This window comes from Equus przewalskii, chromosome 3, assembly GCF_037783145.1.
Source record: "Equus przewalskii isolate Varuska chromosome 3, EquPr2, whole genome shotgun sequence".
NCBI lineage: Eukaryota > Metazoa > Chordata > Mammalia > Perissodactyla > Equidae > Equus > Equus przewalskii.
In genome coordinates, this window is record NC_091833.1 from 23,086,230 (window position 1) to 23,102,525 (window position 16,296).

The window sequence follows — 16,296 nt, forward strand, 5'->3', positions numbered from 1 at the left end:
AAGAGAACCCAGAAGTCCAGATTTTTTTTGCTAAATATCCTAATTTGTAAATGTTGGCTCAAAACAATTTTAAACACCATGAGGGCCACTTACTTGGTTCTTTACAATTACCGGAAAAGATTTTCTTCTGGGCAGGGATAAGAAAGCATTGTCAACTCCTCTGGGGGTTAAGGGTGGTGAAGGGGAGGGGCTAAGGGGACGCGTGTGCCCACGCCTCCCGGCTCTTCTGGATTCTGTCGCCTTTCTGCTGCTTTTAATTCCCTTCACCCCATCTCTGTCGTCTCTAGAGGGTTGCTCTCCAGGCTCTGCCAGGGGCTTCTGGTTGCCACATGTATCAGGGGTGGAGCAGTATCAGTACTTAACCCAGAGACCCGCAGGCTGCCTGCATTCCCCGAGGGGGAACTTGGGAGGCAGCTCATGGTCCTCAGTTTCCCCCTGGCAAATGGAGAGGATGATGACTACCCCTTTTTCTCACCTTCAGGGAAGCTGTGAGGGTGAGTTCGTGTGATCAGGCTTATCACAACTCACAGATCCTGCTTCCTGGCCCAGACTGTCATAGTCCCTAAGGAGGAGGAGAACAGGGGTCACCAGGAGCCCCACAGCCCTTCCTGTGACAGCCTGGAGCCCTTAAAGGGTTCTACCTGTTGCTCATAGCCACAGCCTTCGTTTTATGGGAAAATCAAGGTTCAGAGAGTATGTAGGGTATATCCAAGGTGATGAGTTTCAGTGGTGGCCACCCAGGGCCAGAACAGGACCCTGGGCAGGTGTAGACCAGGGGCAGGCCAGGCCTCCTGCCTATGGGCTGGAGCTCAAGGCTATTTAAGCACCAAGCATGTTTCTTGGCTGAGATGCAACAGAGGCCACAGTCACCCCCTTTTGCCACAAACTTAGAAACTCTTGTCTCAGAGCTAAACTTCCATTCCACACTGAGTTTGTGGTCTTGTTCTTGAAGGCCTGTTCTGTGCTCAGAAGAGGCAGAGAAGCAGGCCTACCCCTTCCCCTCCATGTATTCCGTCCCCTGAGCAGCTCCTGCTGGGCCACAAACCTGTGGTGTTTCGGCTCAGACCACAGAGCATTTGAAAGCCCTGGCTTCTACCTTACCAGCTGGTGGTCCCTGGGCCAAGTCTAACCCCCCTCAATGTTTTTAAAATCTTTGCATTAGTTACCAACGTTTAGGAATCAGGATATTTCACATGAAATCCATATTTTCAGCTTCTCTTTAAAAACTGTAAAATTTGGTCCTTCTTGGCTCATTGCTTCACTCCTGTGTGTTACTTTCTGGCAACGTAGGCATCTAGTGCTGCCTCAGCCTCATTTCATGGTCTTTCACAGTCACTGGTGGTGGGAGGTACAGGGGACCAATTTCATTCCAGCCATTCTGACTTTGAAAGAATTTCTGTGCCTCCCTTCCTCTCACTGAGGGCTCAGGGAGTGGCTCTAGGTATCCTGTGGTGCGGCTTCTGTAACCCCAAGCCCTCAGGCTGAATCCCAGGGTTGTGTCCCCGTAGGCTGATTGGGAATGAACTCCTGAAGCTTGGTGGAGCTTTCCACATTAACTGCACCTCACAATAACTCTGTGTGACTCAGAGCTGCCCAGAGAGGACAGGAGAGCAGGGGCCTCTTCAAACATGACGAACCCAGGAAGTTTCTCTGCTTTTTGGCATGGGCCTGCAGATCCCTGGAGAATGTGTTGAATGGTGCCTTGACCCCTGAGCCCCCTCCAGTGCGTCAGGGCAGCTCCTCACTAGCAGAGCAGTGTCTCAGAAGGGAGACTTTGCTGCTGTTGAGAGAGGGGAGAGTCCTCACTGCTCAAGGAGAATTCCTACTCACCCTGACAGCGTGGTTAGGAGGCCTGTGTGGCTTGGACCCTGGAGGATGAAGGCAGGGAGGGGAGGTAGGTGGGAATCTCTCCCTGCTCACACCCCTCCTTTCCCCTCCGCAGATGCTGCAGCCCCAGTTCAAGTCACACAACACCAACGAGGTGCTGGAGAAGCTATTCCAGATAGTCCCAGGCGAGAACCCCTACCGTTTCCGGGATCCCCACCAGTGTCGGCGCTGTGCTGTGGTGGGGAACTCAGGCAACCTGCGGGGCTCTGGCTATGGGCCGGATGTGGATGGGCACAACTTCATCATGAGGTGAGCCCAAGGGTGAGCCCAGGACAAGCCTCCAGGAGGGAGGTCTGACCGCCCTGGCCTTGTTTGGCAGTGTAGAAGTTGCCAGCTGCTGGGGGTGCCATGGGTCTCTGACATCCGGAACCTTCTGTGACAGGCTCAAGTCTCTCACTTTTGTCTGTTGGGGTGGATGGGGAGACAAAATTCCCATTCTAAACTTTGCTTGAGGCCTGCACTCAGTTTCCAACTCTGAATTCCTCTGAAAAGAGCTGGAACTAGACTCCTGGCTGATGTCTAGTGAAAACTCCCAGCAGAGGCCCTTCCACCTGCCTGGTCCCCTCAGCAGATGGGCCAGGAGTGAGGGCCCCAAGATAGCATCTTGCTTAATAGCCACAGGTGATTCCTTCTGGCAGACTCCCAGAAGACTGAAGTCCTGGGCAGGAAAAGGAGCTGTGCAGTGCTTGCTCTGGGCTGCTGTCCCTCCCCTTTATCTCGGAAGGTTTAGATCATGGAGGGGCTCATTCATTCAGCAGACACCTATGCCCGGTCTTGAGGAAAGGAGAAGGGTTTGGAGGGCATTCATTCCATACAAAGACACAGAGTGAGGAGCCTGGGAGTGAACAGGGACTGGAGGGTAGACTTATACAGGGCTGCTCACTCTGCTCCTGAACCTCTGTCTTCTGACTTCCTCCCTAGATTTGAGGACAGGAAATGCCACAGTAGGGATCCTTCCATCCCACTCCTTGGTGGAGAAAGAGCCTTAAGAATAAAGATACTGAAAATGCCCCGTTTTCACTTTCATCTTAGGATGAGCATTGTAGAAAGACCAGGTTTCCCAGGAGGTAGAAGGAAGGGCTTTGTCTTAGAAACTGTTGCTGTCTCCATAGCAACACCAAGGCAGCAATATGTCTCTGAGGTTTTCAACATTCCTTACAAAACCTTTCTCATGTTGAGAACGGTGGGGGCTGGGGGAGAGAGAGGGATGCTAGGCCCCATCCAGGAACCCAGAGCCACCTGAGATTCTCCCCATCCTCCAAGTGCTGGCACCCAGAAGGCGAGGGAGGCAAGCTGGGAGCTGAGAGGGGCCTCTCTCCACCCAGAGACTTGGCCGAGATTGGGGAATGAGGCATCCAGCACTTCAGTGCAGTGCCTTGGGAAGCCCAGGGCAATGCTCTCGAGTGCCTGAAGCTCCTGCCTCACCTGTCCTCCCATCTACACCTAGTGGGAGCTTTCATTATACACGTTGGTGATGGTTGTGAAGCTCCAGGCTACAAGCACGGCAGACAAAAAGACTTGGCCTCTATGACTCATGGGCGATACCTGGTCAGGCCCGGCTGCAGAGAGGAATTCACAGACATTCCCTCACAGGGACCAGGCTAGGAGATGTGGTGTTTTGGAGTGGACTTCAGAATGGCTTTGTAGAAGGGGTAACCGAGATGGTAATTGGCTTTTTGCTGATCTGTATAAGGAGCCAGATGGCAGTGGAGGTGACTCTGCTTATAGGCAATATGTTGGTTTGGAACCAGTGGGGAGGCCCTCCTTTCGGGAAGCAGGACCAACGTAAGACCTCATGGAAGGGCTGAGCTGAGATACAGTGAGATGATGGCTCTACCCACCTCCCCCGCAACCAGCTTCCTCCTCCTCCTATATGTCTTCTGAGCCCTGCTGACAACTGCAAATGGAGTTGAGCTGGTCCTGCCTCTACTGGCCAGCAGATAGATCCATGACTCCTAGAATAGCATCTGGCAGATTGTAGGATCGCCATAAATATACGAATAAGGAAAGGTATTAGACGGCCAGGTGCCCAGCCCTAAGCGTGAATGCATGTCAACCCTGCCTGTGCCCCTGCCCCCAGGTACTTCTTTGGCAGCTGGAAGCAGCCAGGAACAGATAGAATGCTAGAATGCTTTTCCTCCAAGTCACAGAGACCCAGCTCATCCTCTCTATCCTGCTTTGGCCCCTTTCCAGGGCTTGGCTTCTCCAGGGTGAATCAGAGCCTCGAAGCAAAATCCTGTCCCCAGAAGTATGCCACATTCCTTCCCTTTGCCTTGGAGGCTCCGAAACATCTTTTTGGACCTCTTGCTCCATTCATTCTCAGACTTTGAAAGCTGGAGCCTGCCCAGCAAGCGGGAGGGACCTGAGGGAGGTGGAGGCTCTGCAACAGGGCTGACTGAGGAGCGGGAGGCAGTGATCCTGGCTGACACGTCTGTGAAGGGACTTCGTGAAAGCTCTGGCTGCTGATTCAGTGGACAAGTGGAAAAGGCAGATGGTGTGGGGTGGGGGTGGGGGAGTGTAGGGGTGGGGGTGTCTTCAGAAGCTAACCTAGGGCAGGTGTCCCCCTTTGATCTGCAGGACCACCTTGGCTCTCCATCTTAGGTGAGATGAGGTTTGTTTCTTGGCTACTCGGAAGAATGAACCTTGACCCCAGCCCCTGCCCGGCCCAGGCCCTAGACAACTTGAGTGTCATCATCCCGTCTTCCACCTCCTGCTGCCCCCTTCCGTACCCCAGGCAGCTGAGAAATACCATCTTTGTTAAGGCTTCCTCTCCAACCTGCTCTGTTCCTCACAGACCCCAGGGCTGATGTGGCAGAGGGCAGATCCAGACTGTGGCTCTGGTGACCATAGGACACCAATGCTGTGTGTGGAGCTGTAGCAGCCCTGGAAAACTGTTACTGAGGAATGGGAAAGGATGCTTCTTGGCTCCTCTGGGAGACAATATCTCTGAACCCTAAAAAGCAGAAGATCAGAGGGGCACCTGGACAGGAGGCAGAGGGGCAGTTAATCTAAAGAAATAGGTTTGGGGGAGGGAGGCAGGGTCTGGATCCCTGTTTGGAGGCTAGAGCACAATTGGTCCTGCAGAGAAGATTCTAGGCTTCTACTTCACCAGAGTAGAACTGACACTGCTAAGAATAAAGACTCACTCTCTAGCTCCAAATCAGGCCACTCTCAGGCTTTATAGTCTCCCAGCCCCAAACACCCTTCAATCCCTCAAGGGAAGGGAAGCGGAGGTACAGTAGTGTGACCAGCAGGGGTGCGGCCTCCTGAATGTGCTCTTACCACATCACATCATGCCATCAATGGGAGACGGGCAGAGGGAAGGCAGTGTGGGAGCCCCCGTGACACAAGAGGTCTTCACCCACCCAGCTCTGTGGTGCTGGCCACTTTAAAGATGGGGAATGTTCATACTGGTTTTACACAACGCATAAAAAGCTGGGAGAGCATGTGGAGACTTCACTCTCTCTCTCCCAGATCCCTGTGTCCCCAGTGGAGGTCCAGGTTACAGTCACCCACCTTGGTGGTCATGATTCTGCAAGGTGGTCCACATAAGACAGGAATGTTCTCATAAAGTATCACAGCAGAAAAGACCAACAAGTTTGTGTTTAAAGCTGGATCACCTGTTTTTAAGCTGCTCACCCAAAAAGGGAGCTTTGATTTTATTGATCCTATGTTTTGCACCAATTGAAAAGAAGTAGAAACCCTCTTGGCTTATTACACTCAGGGGGGGTGGGGAGCCTGTGCGGAGTTTCCAGCTTCTTCCATGACAGTGCAGAAGAGACAGACCCACACTGCACATCACCAGGGTACAGCCAAGGGTGGGCACTGTCAGAATTTGGGGCATCACTCTTGGCCTTGGCGTGGAAAGGCAGACAAGAACTTAAACTACAGGGACAGGGTGGCTGGGGCTGGGGGAATAGAGGCTGTCTTCTTCCCTCCCTCTTTTACTCCCTCCCTCCCTCCCTCTCTCTCTCTTTCCTTCTTCTCTCTGTTTCTCTCTCTTTTTTTTTTTTTTTACAAAAAATGTTATCACACTATCTAGTTTGAAGTGTTCCTTTTCTGTGTTGTAATTCCCTCCTGCTGCACATAGTAGGTATTCAAAAGACATGTATTAAAAGGAAAGAAGTAGGATAACTCACAGCACTTGGTTTTTTCAATGAATAGCTCTTGGACTTATTTCTTATTTACACACGTACATCTACTTCATTCTGATGGCTACATGGTATTCCATTATATGAATGTGCCAAAATGTATCAACCAGTTCTTTATTGTTTAATTGATTCTCCTTTTAACTATTATAAATAATAGTATTTATTTATGATAGTATTCATATATAATATTCATAAATAATACTACAGTGAATATCTTTGTACACATGTCTTTGCACACTTATGCAGCCATTTTTTTTTTCCTTTTTCTCCCTAAAGCCCTCCAGTACACAGTTGTATATTCTTCGTTGTGGGTCCTTCTAGTTGTGGCATGTGGGATGCTGCCTCAGTGTGGTTTGATGAGCAGTGCCATGTCCGCGCCCAGGATTCGAACCAACGAAACACTGGGCTGCCTGCAGCGGAGCGCGTGAACTTAACCACTTGGCCATGGGGCCAGCCCCTTATGCAGCCATTTTTATAGGACAGATTTCTAGAAATGGAATTGCTGGCTCAAAGTGTACCCCCATTTATATTTTGATGGCTAGCACCAAATTGTCCTCTAAAAATCTCTTATCAGTTTCCAGGGCGGTTTCTTCTCATATCACTCTCTTGTCCCTGCAGGATGAATCAGGCTCCAACTGTGGGCTTTGAGCAGGATGTTGGCAGCCGAACCACCCACCATTTCATGTACCCTGAGAGTGCCAAGAACCTGCCTGCCAATGTCAGCTTCGTGTTGGTGCCCTTCAAAGCCCTGGACCTCCTGTGGATTGCCAGTGCCCTGTCCACAGGGCAGATCCGATTGTGAGCCACTCTGCTGACTTGAAGTGGAATATGGGTGACAGGACTACCTGGGGAGGAGTCTTCCCAGGGACTGGATCTTAGAAGTCCTTTTACTTAATATTTTGGCCAAGAGGGGCTGATGAGGCAATAGTTGCAAGGGCCCCAAATGATAGGTTAACTGAGGCCACAGATTGTTGTGTCGCTTCCTGCATAGTGACAGCCAGCATACTGGTGGTGGAAAGGTGAAGAAAGGACAATCTAGTTTTGGTCTCCTTCCCAGGAGGTGGCTCCTGACTGTGGGAGCTCTGCCTTCTGAGAACTTTCTTTGGAGGCAGGTACCCAGTCACAACTGGGAACCTCAGGAAATTCAATACACCAAGCATTTTTTTAACAGCTTTATTGAGATATAATTCTCATACCCATACAATTCACACATTTAAAGTGTACAATTCATTGGCTTTTAGTATATTCAGAGTTGTGTGACCATCACAATTAATTTCAGGACACTTTCATATTCTAAAGGTGAAGATCTTTAAAGATAAAGATCTAGAGATATGCCTGTACGCCTTAGCCATGACGCTCACTCTCTCCACCCCCAGCCCCCAGCCCTAGGCAAGCACTAATCGCTTCTGTATCTCATGATGTATTTTTGTGTGTGTGGTAAAATATATGTAACATAAAATATACCATTTTAACCACACAGGTCAGTAGCATTAAGTAACATTCACATTGTTGTGCCAACATCGCCGCCATCCCTCTCCAGAACTTTTTCATCATCTCAAATGGAAGCTCTGTACCCATTGAACAATAACTCCCATTTCCCCCTCCCCCTAGCCCTGATAATCACTATTCTTTCTGTCTCTACGATTTGACTGTTCTAGGTACTTCATATAAGTGGAATCATAGTGTTTGTCCTTTTGTGTCTGGCTTATTTCACTTAGCATAATGTTTTCAGGGTTCATCCATGTTGTAGGATGTATCAGGATTTCATTCCTTTTAAAGGCTGAATGGTATTCCATTATATGGATATACCATGTTTTATTTATCCATTCAGCTGTCAATTGACAGTTGGGTTGTTTCTACCTTTTGCCTGTTGTCACCATGTATTTTTTAAACACAGAAGTATAAGTTACAGTTTCCTTACTTTATTTTATCTTATGTTTGGGAGACATAAGCGCTAAAATAAGTGCTATAGAGTTTAAGTCCCATAGATACTTAGAAAAGGAAGCGTAGGTTACAGGCCCCATGGCTGGCTAATAGGGAAGGAGGGATTTGTGCCAAATGTGGGAACAGTAGCGAGAGGGTCATTGTGGGCAGAGGTCAGAGCACAAACATGGTGGGTGTGAGATGAACGGTGAACTCAAGTGGAGAGTTCACAGCAGAGAGTTGTGGGAAGAAAAGTTGGGGCTGAATTATGGAAGGCTCCCATCCTTGTCTAAAACATCCTCTTTTATCCTGGAGGACATGGGGAGCCACTGAAAGTTTCTGATGATATGCTGATGAAGGTATTCAGTGATGTGCTATGGAAGAGCAGTCTGGAAGCAGGGGGCGCCTGTTGTGAGGCTGTCATCACGCAGACCTGAGCGGGAGGAAAGGCATCCCTGGGTCCCATGGAGCCATCTCAGTGTTATTTTTCTTTCTGCTTGTAGCACCTATGCCCCAGTGAAGTCCTTCCTTCGAGTGGACAAAGAAAAGGTAAGCTCCCTCCTCCTCCTCCTTATTCATCCCCACCTCAATGGGAACAGTGCAGACCTGACTCATGGTGTCCCTGGTCCTGTGGCTCAGGTGTCCCTCAGTGCCCCTCCAGAACCTTCAGAGTCCAAATCTGCTAGTATGCCTGACCCCCCACAGAGGCGGCAGGAACCACGGAACACAAACAGGTCCCCTAGCAAGCATGGAGGAACTGGCAGAAGTTGCTCAGAGCCTGGCCTGAGTCTCCGTGCCCCAAAAGCCCCTCATGTGTCTGTTACCTATTCTCCCAGGTCCAGATCTACAACCCAGCCTTCTTCAAGTACATCCATGACCGGTGGACAGAGCATCATGGGCGGTACCCTTCCACAGGGATGCTCGTGCTCTTCTTTGCCCTGCATGTGTGTGACGAGGTGAGGAGCCCAGTCTGGGGGTAAAATCGCAGGACTCATGGAATAGAGGGAGTCAGCCCATCTCAGGGCTTAGCGGTGCCTCAAGAGGAATGTGCTTTTATAGGCAGAATCCAAGTGGCTTTGATTCCCCCTGTTTCTAGGCTATAAAGTATAGATCTGCACTTCCCAAACTTACTACTTTCATGATTTTACCAAATCTGAAATCACTTCATTGAAAAGTTAAATTTATTTAAAAAGGAAATAGAATATTACTTCCATAATGGATATTATTTGCCAGAAAGAAAAAATGACCATAAACATAAATAGAATGGAAACAATGTAGTTAAGTTTCAGCTGGATGGTAGTCTCCCACAGTTGTGGGCACCAAGCATACTCTGTGTTAAAAATGGGGGTTAGTCTTTCAAGGAATCACATCCCGCTGGCGGGCTGGGCTACTGGGCCATACACGGTAGTGCTCACGCCCAGCACACCCAATTTGGCCAGCAGATTCTTCGGTGTATGGTATTGGGTGTTTGACCAGCTTTCAAATATAAGTGCTCCATTAACAACAACAACAAAAGGAAGTTAGCAAGGGTTGGAGAGCTGTCATAGCCTACCCCCAAACTGAAGCATTCTTGATGTGATCAGAAGGACGGAAGGAGAACCGGAAGGGAGCAGCGTCTCCCACTGGTCAGTGTCTTCAGCGCCAGGCGTGGGTGTCCCGCCCCCACCTCCCGGTGCCCCACCGCGCTCTGAGAATTGATGAGCTGCGGGCCTCCCAGGTGTCGTCGGGTCGCCGCGGCCCCTTTCTCCTCCCTCACCACGACCCGAGGCCCTCCCGCGCCCTGTCCTCCTGGTTCCCGACATGGAGTGACCTGCGCCGCCCTCCCCTGCAGGTGAACGTGTACGGGTTTGGGGCCGACAGCCGGGGCAACTGGCACCACTACTGGGAGAATAACCGGTACGCAGGCGAGTTCCGGAAGACGGGCGTGCACGACGCCGACTTCGAGGCCCACATCATCGACATGCTGGCCAAGGCCAGCAAGATCGAGGTCTACCGAGGGAACTGAACCCGGCCTCGCCGCGACCCTTCCGGCCCGGCCGCGAGTCGCCGGTGCGCGCTCCCAGCAGGGACTCGAGGCCAGCCCGGGCGCGGCGGCCTCGGCGTGGGCGCGGCGCCGGCTGCGCGTCTCCGGGCAATCGGCAGCGACGCCCAGCCGCGGTCTGGACCAATCAAGCTGCAGTCCAGCGAGTGCTGCTGTCCCCCGCCAATCATGAGACTCTGGGGGCCGGCCCAAGCCTGGCACCAATCAGCGCTGCAGTCGGGCTGAGCCTCTGTTTTTCCCAACCAATCATGCGACTCAAGGAGAACTTCCGGCGCTGGGACCCGCCTCCTCCAATCAATGGCCTTTGGAGGCGGGCCAGCGGCCGCCCAGTCCCCACCCCTTTCTGCTTTTGGGTAGGGTTTTATTTCATGCTTTTTATGGAGTAGGGGTTGCTTCTGCCTTCCTTGAAGTGGCTTCCTCACGCTCGTCTGGGGCGTTTCTCAGTCGCTTGCTGGCCTGACCCCTCCAGGTCACCGAGGAGGAAATGGGGAAGGCTGGGGCAGCGGCGGCTGGCTTCCCCTTCCCGGGGGTCCCTCGTGGCCTCGGGGTGGGCGGGGGGCGTTCGGCGAGCCTTTCTGGTGGTCGGGGCCGCTCCCGTGGTTTCCAGGGGGCGCGCTTTCACCCCAGGGGAAAAGCCAGCCCCTTCCCAAACCGCTCAAGGCCTCCGAGAGGGTTTTAGACCCCACCGTCTCTTTATCTGTCAGGCCCAGATGGGTGAGTGTAAACCCACCAAAGAAATGCAGAGAGAATCCAGAGGGCGCGTGGGACCCTCATCTCCCTTCCTCCCTTTCCCCACCATCGGCCACCCTATGGAATGGCCTTTCTGACCAGGGCATTTGGTGTCTCACTGGGAAACTAGAACTGTATTCACCCCTTGCTTGGGGGCGGAATTCGCTTAGGGCCTAATTCTGGGACGCAGGTGTAAGGAACAGGGCAGGGGACAAGGAGGCCCCGTCACATCAAAAGTAAGGTGCTTCTCACTCACGAGTACCCTCGGCCCCTAACCCTACTGTTCGCCCGCACCCTTTTCAGTGTCCCTCCCTAAGTCCTGGGCCTCCTCACCAGCCTACTTGTTGCTCAGAAAAGAAAATCAAAACCTGCCCTGGGATGATTGGGACACTGCTGCTTCTCCCTCTCCCCCCTCCCCCCTCCCCCTCCCCCCTCCCCCTCCCCCTCCCCCGCCTCCCCTCTCCCCCCTCCCCCTTTCCACCTCTCCCCCTCTCCCCCTCTCTCCCCCTCTCTCCCCCTCTCTCCCCCTCTCTCCCCCTCTCCCTCTCTCTCCCTCTCTCTCCCTCTCTCTCCCTCTCTCTCCCTCTCTCTCTCTCTCTCACACACACACACATACAAGTCTTTGGCTGGCTCTAGGGAGAGGGAGCGACAGGTGGCAAAGAAAGCTGGAGATGGGGAGCGCAGCTGCCTGGTGCATGCACCTTCTTCCTTTAACTATCACCCCAAAGAGGAGTAGGAAACCTCTTGCTCGGGGGTGGAATTTGCTTCGGGCTCATAATTTGGTTAACCTGAGGTTACCAGGTTTGGCTGACCAACAATGATTCTTTTAAAATTCTGAGCTGGCCCCCTGCATGCCTCTTTCCCTGCCCACGTGTCCCCCCCATGCTCCCCTCCTGCCTCCTTGCTCTAACCCACTTTCCATTTCCAGCTCTAGAAAGGCTGGGGAGTTAACAACCAGGTTACAAGTGGAAGCTGCTTGCATGACTGAACCCAGCTTAAGTCCCTAGAGGAAGCTGCTGGTGGTGGTCTCACCCTTCAAGGTGGGGACGTTTAGGAGGGGGAGAGGGCTTCTGTGAAGCTTCCAAACCACTAAAAGGATCCCCCTTCCTGACACTGATGAACACAGATACCACCCTTTTGCTTAGTGAGTTGATACCACCTAGCAGCCTCCTGGCCATTGATATGGTTCCTGCAGCTGGCTGGGGGAACAGTACAGCAGGGGGGTGTATTAGAGGAGGGTTGGGGTGTGGGGGTGGGGCAGTGAGCACCCCTAAAAGTTAATATATTGAGAACTTAGCTTGAGTGTGTTCCTTCCCAATTCCAAAAGTAGGAGGAGTAAAGAATGAGGGTGGATTTGGGGGCCTTTAGTGGAACGCCTCCTCAGGGCCTCCCTCCCCATTAGAGAGTCAAAGCTCCAGCCCTTCTTGCCAGTCTCCTCTCAGTGCTTCCTGAAGAGGCTGTTGTGAGTGTTTAGAAGAGGAAAAACACAATGCAATCATGCCAAACAGTATTGAGCAGAATAATTTATTTCTTTTTTGTTCCTTTTTCTTCTTTTTTTTTTTTGGTTTTGTTTAAACCCATTAATAAATCCCCATTCTGGAAGAGGTAGGTCCCAGCATCTAGCCCTGATCTCCTTTTCTGCAATAGTTATTTAAACAAACATTTTTTTATTTTCTTCCCTTTCTCTGTCTTTCTGAATTAAAAAGAACAAAAAAACTGTATAGTCGTTCGTCTGTTCTGAAATGTGTATGGTCGTGGAAGGAAGGTGTATCTGCAGTGGGGGGCTGTGACTGAGTAATGGCTAAGAATGTTGGGGGCATATATGAAAGGGGGAGGGGACGACTCACAGACACCCTCCCCTTATACATGAGGAGCCTAGGTCCATGGACCCTACTGTCTGAAGTTCCCAAGACATGTAAATCGTCTTTTTGTTAAAAATCAATTCATTGTTCCCTCTTCACTTTTCTCTGAAAGAGGAATGAATTGGAGAGAATGGCTGGCAACTTCCCACAGTGGCTGTCCTGCCTCCACTTTGGCCCGTCTCCATCAGTCTCATGCATTTGGGCGTGTCACCAGCTGGGCGGCAAGCTTGGCCGTCCCCACCTCTCTGAGGGGTGAGTGCCTCTAGGACAGGTTTCCCCCGCCTTTTGCATGGCCTTGCTGTCTCTCCCTCCCCTGCTCCTACCATGTCTGGAGGAGAACCTGCATCTTGAGTGCAGGAGCTAGAAAGGAGGGAGGACCTCCTTTGGGAAGGCGGCTCTCTGCTCATGTTTGCACCTCTTCTCTGCCAGCCGCCATCAGCCATCTATGTTCCCAGTGACATTTGCTGCAGTGTTCAAGTGGTGGGCAGATGAGAGACTTCTACTGCCTAGCGGCCAGCAATGGAGAAGAAAATGTCCTTGGGGTAAAGATACTGAGGATATGAAGAGCAGTGGGGCCTCAGGAACCCAGCATTAGGGAATTCTGTAAAGACACAGCTCCATTCTCTGAAGCCCAACTGAAGTGATGTTAACAGTGGGGTTGGAGCTGGCTTCTCTTTGTCCGCCTTTCTGTCCCTGATGGTTAGTTAGACCCAGCTTTTCAATTGTTAGCAACAGAGAGTAGGGAGAGCTGGGAGCATCCTCTTCTCCTCCAACCTTCCCCACCGTGGAGAAACCTGGCCCTAGAGCTTGGCCAATTTCCCTAAAACGCTGAAGGAGTCCAAGCTTAGGCGATGAGGGCAGGCCCAGGGTGCCTCAGCCTGTTCCTTGGGTGGCGCTGCTTGTGGATGGCAGTGCTATTTCGTGGGTTTAGGGTTGATGGTGGGAACAGGGAGGTAGACCATCTCTCTTTGCCACAGCACTCTCCAGTAGCATTTAGATGGCTGAATTATGAGGCCTGGTGGCAGGATGGCACACACACAGTGTGGACTGCTCAGAACTGTTTCTTGTCTGGGCCCCACTCAAAGCCGGCTGCCTTATGGGTTACCATAATTGATTGGAGCAGTACTCCCAAATGTCCTATGTGTTACCTCCAGAATCAAGAGTTCTTCCAAATTGTGTCTTTCCCTCCCCCCGCATGTTGGCCACGGACTGTATTGCTTTGATCTAGCAAAGATCTGGAACCACAGGTTGGCACTGCTGCTTGAGTACCTTTGCAATGAACTACTGTCATTCTCCATGACTTAGACAGTGAGTAATGGGATGAGGAAGAAATCACTCACCCCTGCATAAGTAGGTTTGATGACAGCACCAATCTCTGCAAATCTTCCTGGGACATGGCATTGACTTTGACTTACTATCCTGGAGATGGGGTGGAAGGCAGTTCCAGGGAATTCTGTTTGGCTAGTCCCATCATAATAACCCTCACTCCATGGGTCAGCTTCCCAATATGGGGATTTTGCCAGGTGGTAAATCTCTCTCTTCCTTATAAGACTGAGGAAGTTACCTTAAAATGGGTCTGCGGTCTCATTGGACCCACCATTAAATGGACTTGGATTAGAGCTCCATCTCTCATTTGCCATAATAGTCTCTGACTCTAACTGCTGGACCACACTGACATTCGAGTCTCAGAGCCAGTATCTGATAATTCTTGCAGGTTGGATATTTCCCTTTCCCCTGTCACTGTCACTCCTGGAAATAGGGCCCTCTGGAAAGGCTTGGGAAAGATTCACAACACACACCTAAGCAACATCAGAGGGTCACTCCTGAAAGGACCCTGGGATCCTCTTGAAAAAGAGGCTCCAGATGTGTAACCTGCATTAGGTCTGGGAACTGGGTAAGAAGCTGTGAGTCTCCATTGCTGGGACTCAAGTTTCTTCTCAGCACCCCTAGAATTTTCCCTCCCATACACATCAGTACCTTAGTAGGCTGCCCATCATTTATTTCATTTCTAGGGACCCCTATGGTCAATTAACTATTGTCCCAAATCCTTATAGGTCAAAACTAATTGCCAGGGGCTGGCCCGGTCGCACAGCAGTTAAGTGCACACGTTCCGCTTTGGCGGCCCCGGGTTCGCCGGTTCGGATCCTGGGTGTGGACACAGCACTGCTTGTCAAGCCATGCTGTGGCAGGCGTCCCACATATAAAGTAGAGGAAGATGGGCACGGATGTTAGGTCAGGGCCAGCCTTCCTCAGCAAAAAGAGAGGAGGATTGGCAGCAGATGTTAGCTCAGTGCTAATCTTCCTTTAAAAAAACCCCAAAAAACCTAATTGCCAGACTGTGGCTTCTTATGGTAAATGTGCCTACCTATCTTGGATAGTTTGACACTTATTAGGCACATTTTTGTGGCCTTTTTCATGCTGGGATCCCGTTATTCTCTGACTTACAGATGACAGCCACCAGAGAGTTCTTCAAAGATGTTGGTACCCCAATCACTAATGCACTTTTTAAATTAATTTTTTAAAATCATTTTTGCTGTGGAAGATAATACATATGCAGAAAAGAGCATAGAAATAAATGAACAAAAATGTAGAGCTTAATGAATTATTTTTTAAAATCTCCATAATAGAAATATATTTCGCAAAGCAGAAATAGGATAATATTATATATAATACGTATATTATAGATATAGATAGGATTATCTATATAATTTCTGTGGTAAAGGAAAAATAACTAACAATTCCACTGCCATTTGAATACCAAAATGGACTGAAGAAAAGGAAAAAAGAGATGGTTGAATGCGTTACATGGAAAAATTAAGAAAAGCTAGAATTTTCTTTATTTATTTTTCCAGCTTTATTGAGATAAATATTGACATTGTGTAAGTATAAACTGTACGTCTTAGTGATTTTATGTGTGTATATATTACAAAATGATGGCCATGATAAGGTTCCTCAACACATCCATCACCTCATACAGTTACAATTCTTTTGCATGTGGTGAGAACTTTTAAAATCTCTCTTAGCAACTTTCAAATAAACAAGACAGTATTGTTAACTATAGTCACCACGCTGTCCATTACGTCCCCAGAACTTATTTATCTTATAACTGCAAGTTTGTACCTTTTAACCTCCTCCACCCATTTCCCCACTCCCCCTAACCGCTCACCCCTGGCAACTACCAATCTGTACTTTGTTTCTATGAATTTGATTTTTTTCACATTCCACATATAAGTGAAATCATACGGCATTCGTCTTTCTCTGTCTGACTTATTTCACTTAAAATAATGCCTTCAGGGTCCATTCACGTTGTTGCAAATGGCAGGATTTCCTTACTTTTTATGACTGAATAATATTCCATCGTGTGTGTATACATTTGTATACACACATACATATATGTACATGCCACATTTTCTTATCTATTTCATTCATTGATGGACACTTAGGTTGTTTCCGTGTCTTGGCTACTGTGAATAATCTTTCAAGGAATATAGGAGTGCAGATATCTCTTCAAGACAGTGATTACATTTCCTTCACATGTGTACCCAGAGGTGGAATTGTTGAATCATAATAGTAGTTCTATATTCACGTGCAAAAGAATGAAACTGGATCCCTATCTTACGCCACTCACAAAAATTAACTCCAAATGCATTAAAGACGTCAATGGAAGGCCTGAAACCATAACACTCCCAGAAAGAAACAGGGA

At 49.9% G+C, this 16,296-nt stretch overlaps 1 protein-coding gene across 10 annotated transcripts in view; it reads left to right on the forward strand.

Moving 5' to 3' along the window:
* Positions 1–12,452, forward strand: part of ST3GAL2 (ST3 beta-galactoside alpha-2,3-sialyltransferase 2) — a 45,410-nt gene extending 32,958 nt beyond the window's left edge. For 5 of the 10 annotated variants that reach the window (XM_070613871.1, XM_070613868.1, XM_070613869.1 and 2 more), the window contains 5 exons: positions 1,943–2,136; positions 6,657–6,836; positions 8,465–8,510; positions 8,798–8,917; positions 9,793–12,452. In XM_070613871.1, the coding sequence (XP_070469972.1) occupies positions 1,943–2,136; positions 6,657–6,836; positions 8,465–8,510; positions 8,798–8,917; positions 9,793–9,966 (714 nt within the window). In that variant the 3' untranslated portion in view covers positions 9,967–12,452. Of the gene's footprint in view, positions 1–1,942; positions 2,137–6,656; positions 6,837–8,464; positions 8,511–8,797; positions 8,918–9,403; positions 9,587–9,792 lie in introns of those variants that run through there. The other 5 variants (XM_070613875.1, XM_070613874.1, XM_070613876.1 and 2 more) reach the window with 3 other exon arrangements.
* The last annotated feature ends 3,844 nt before the right edge of the window (positions 12,453–16,296 follow it).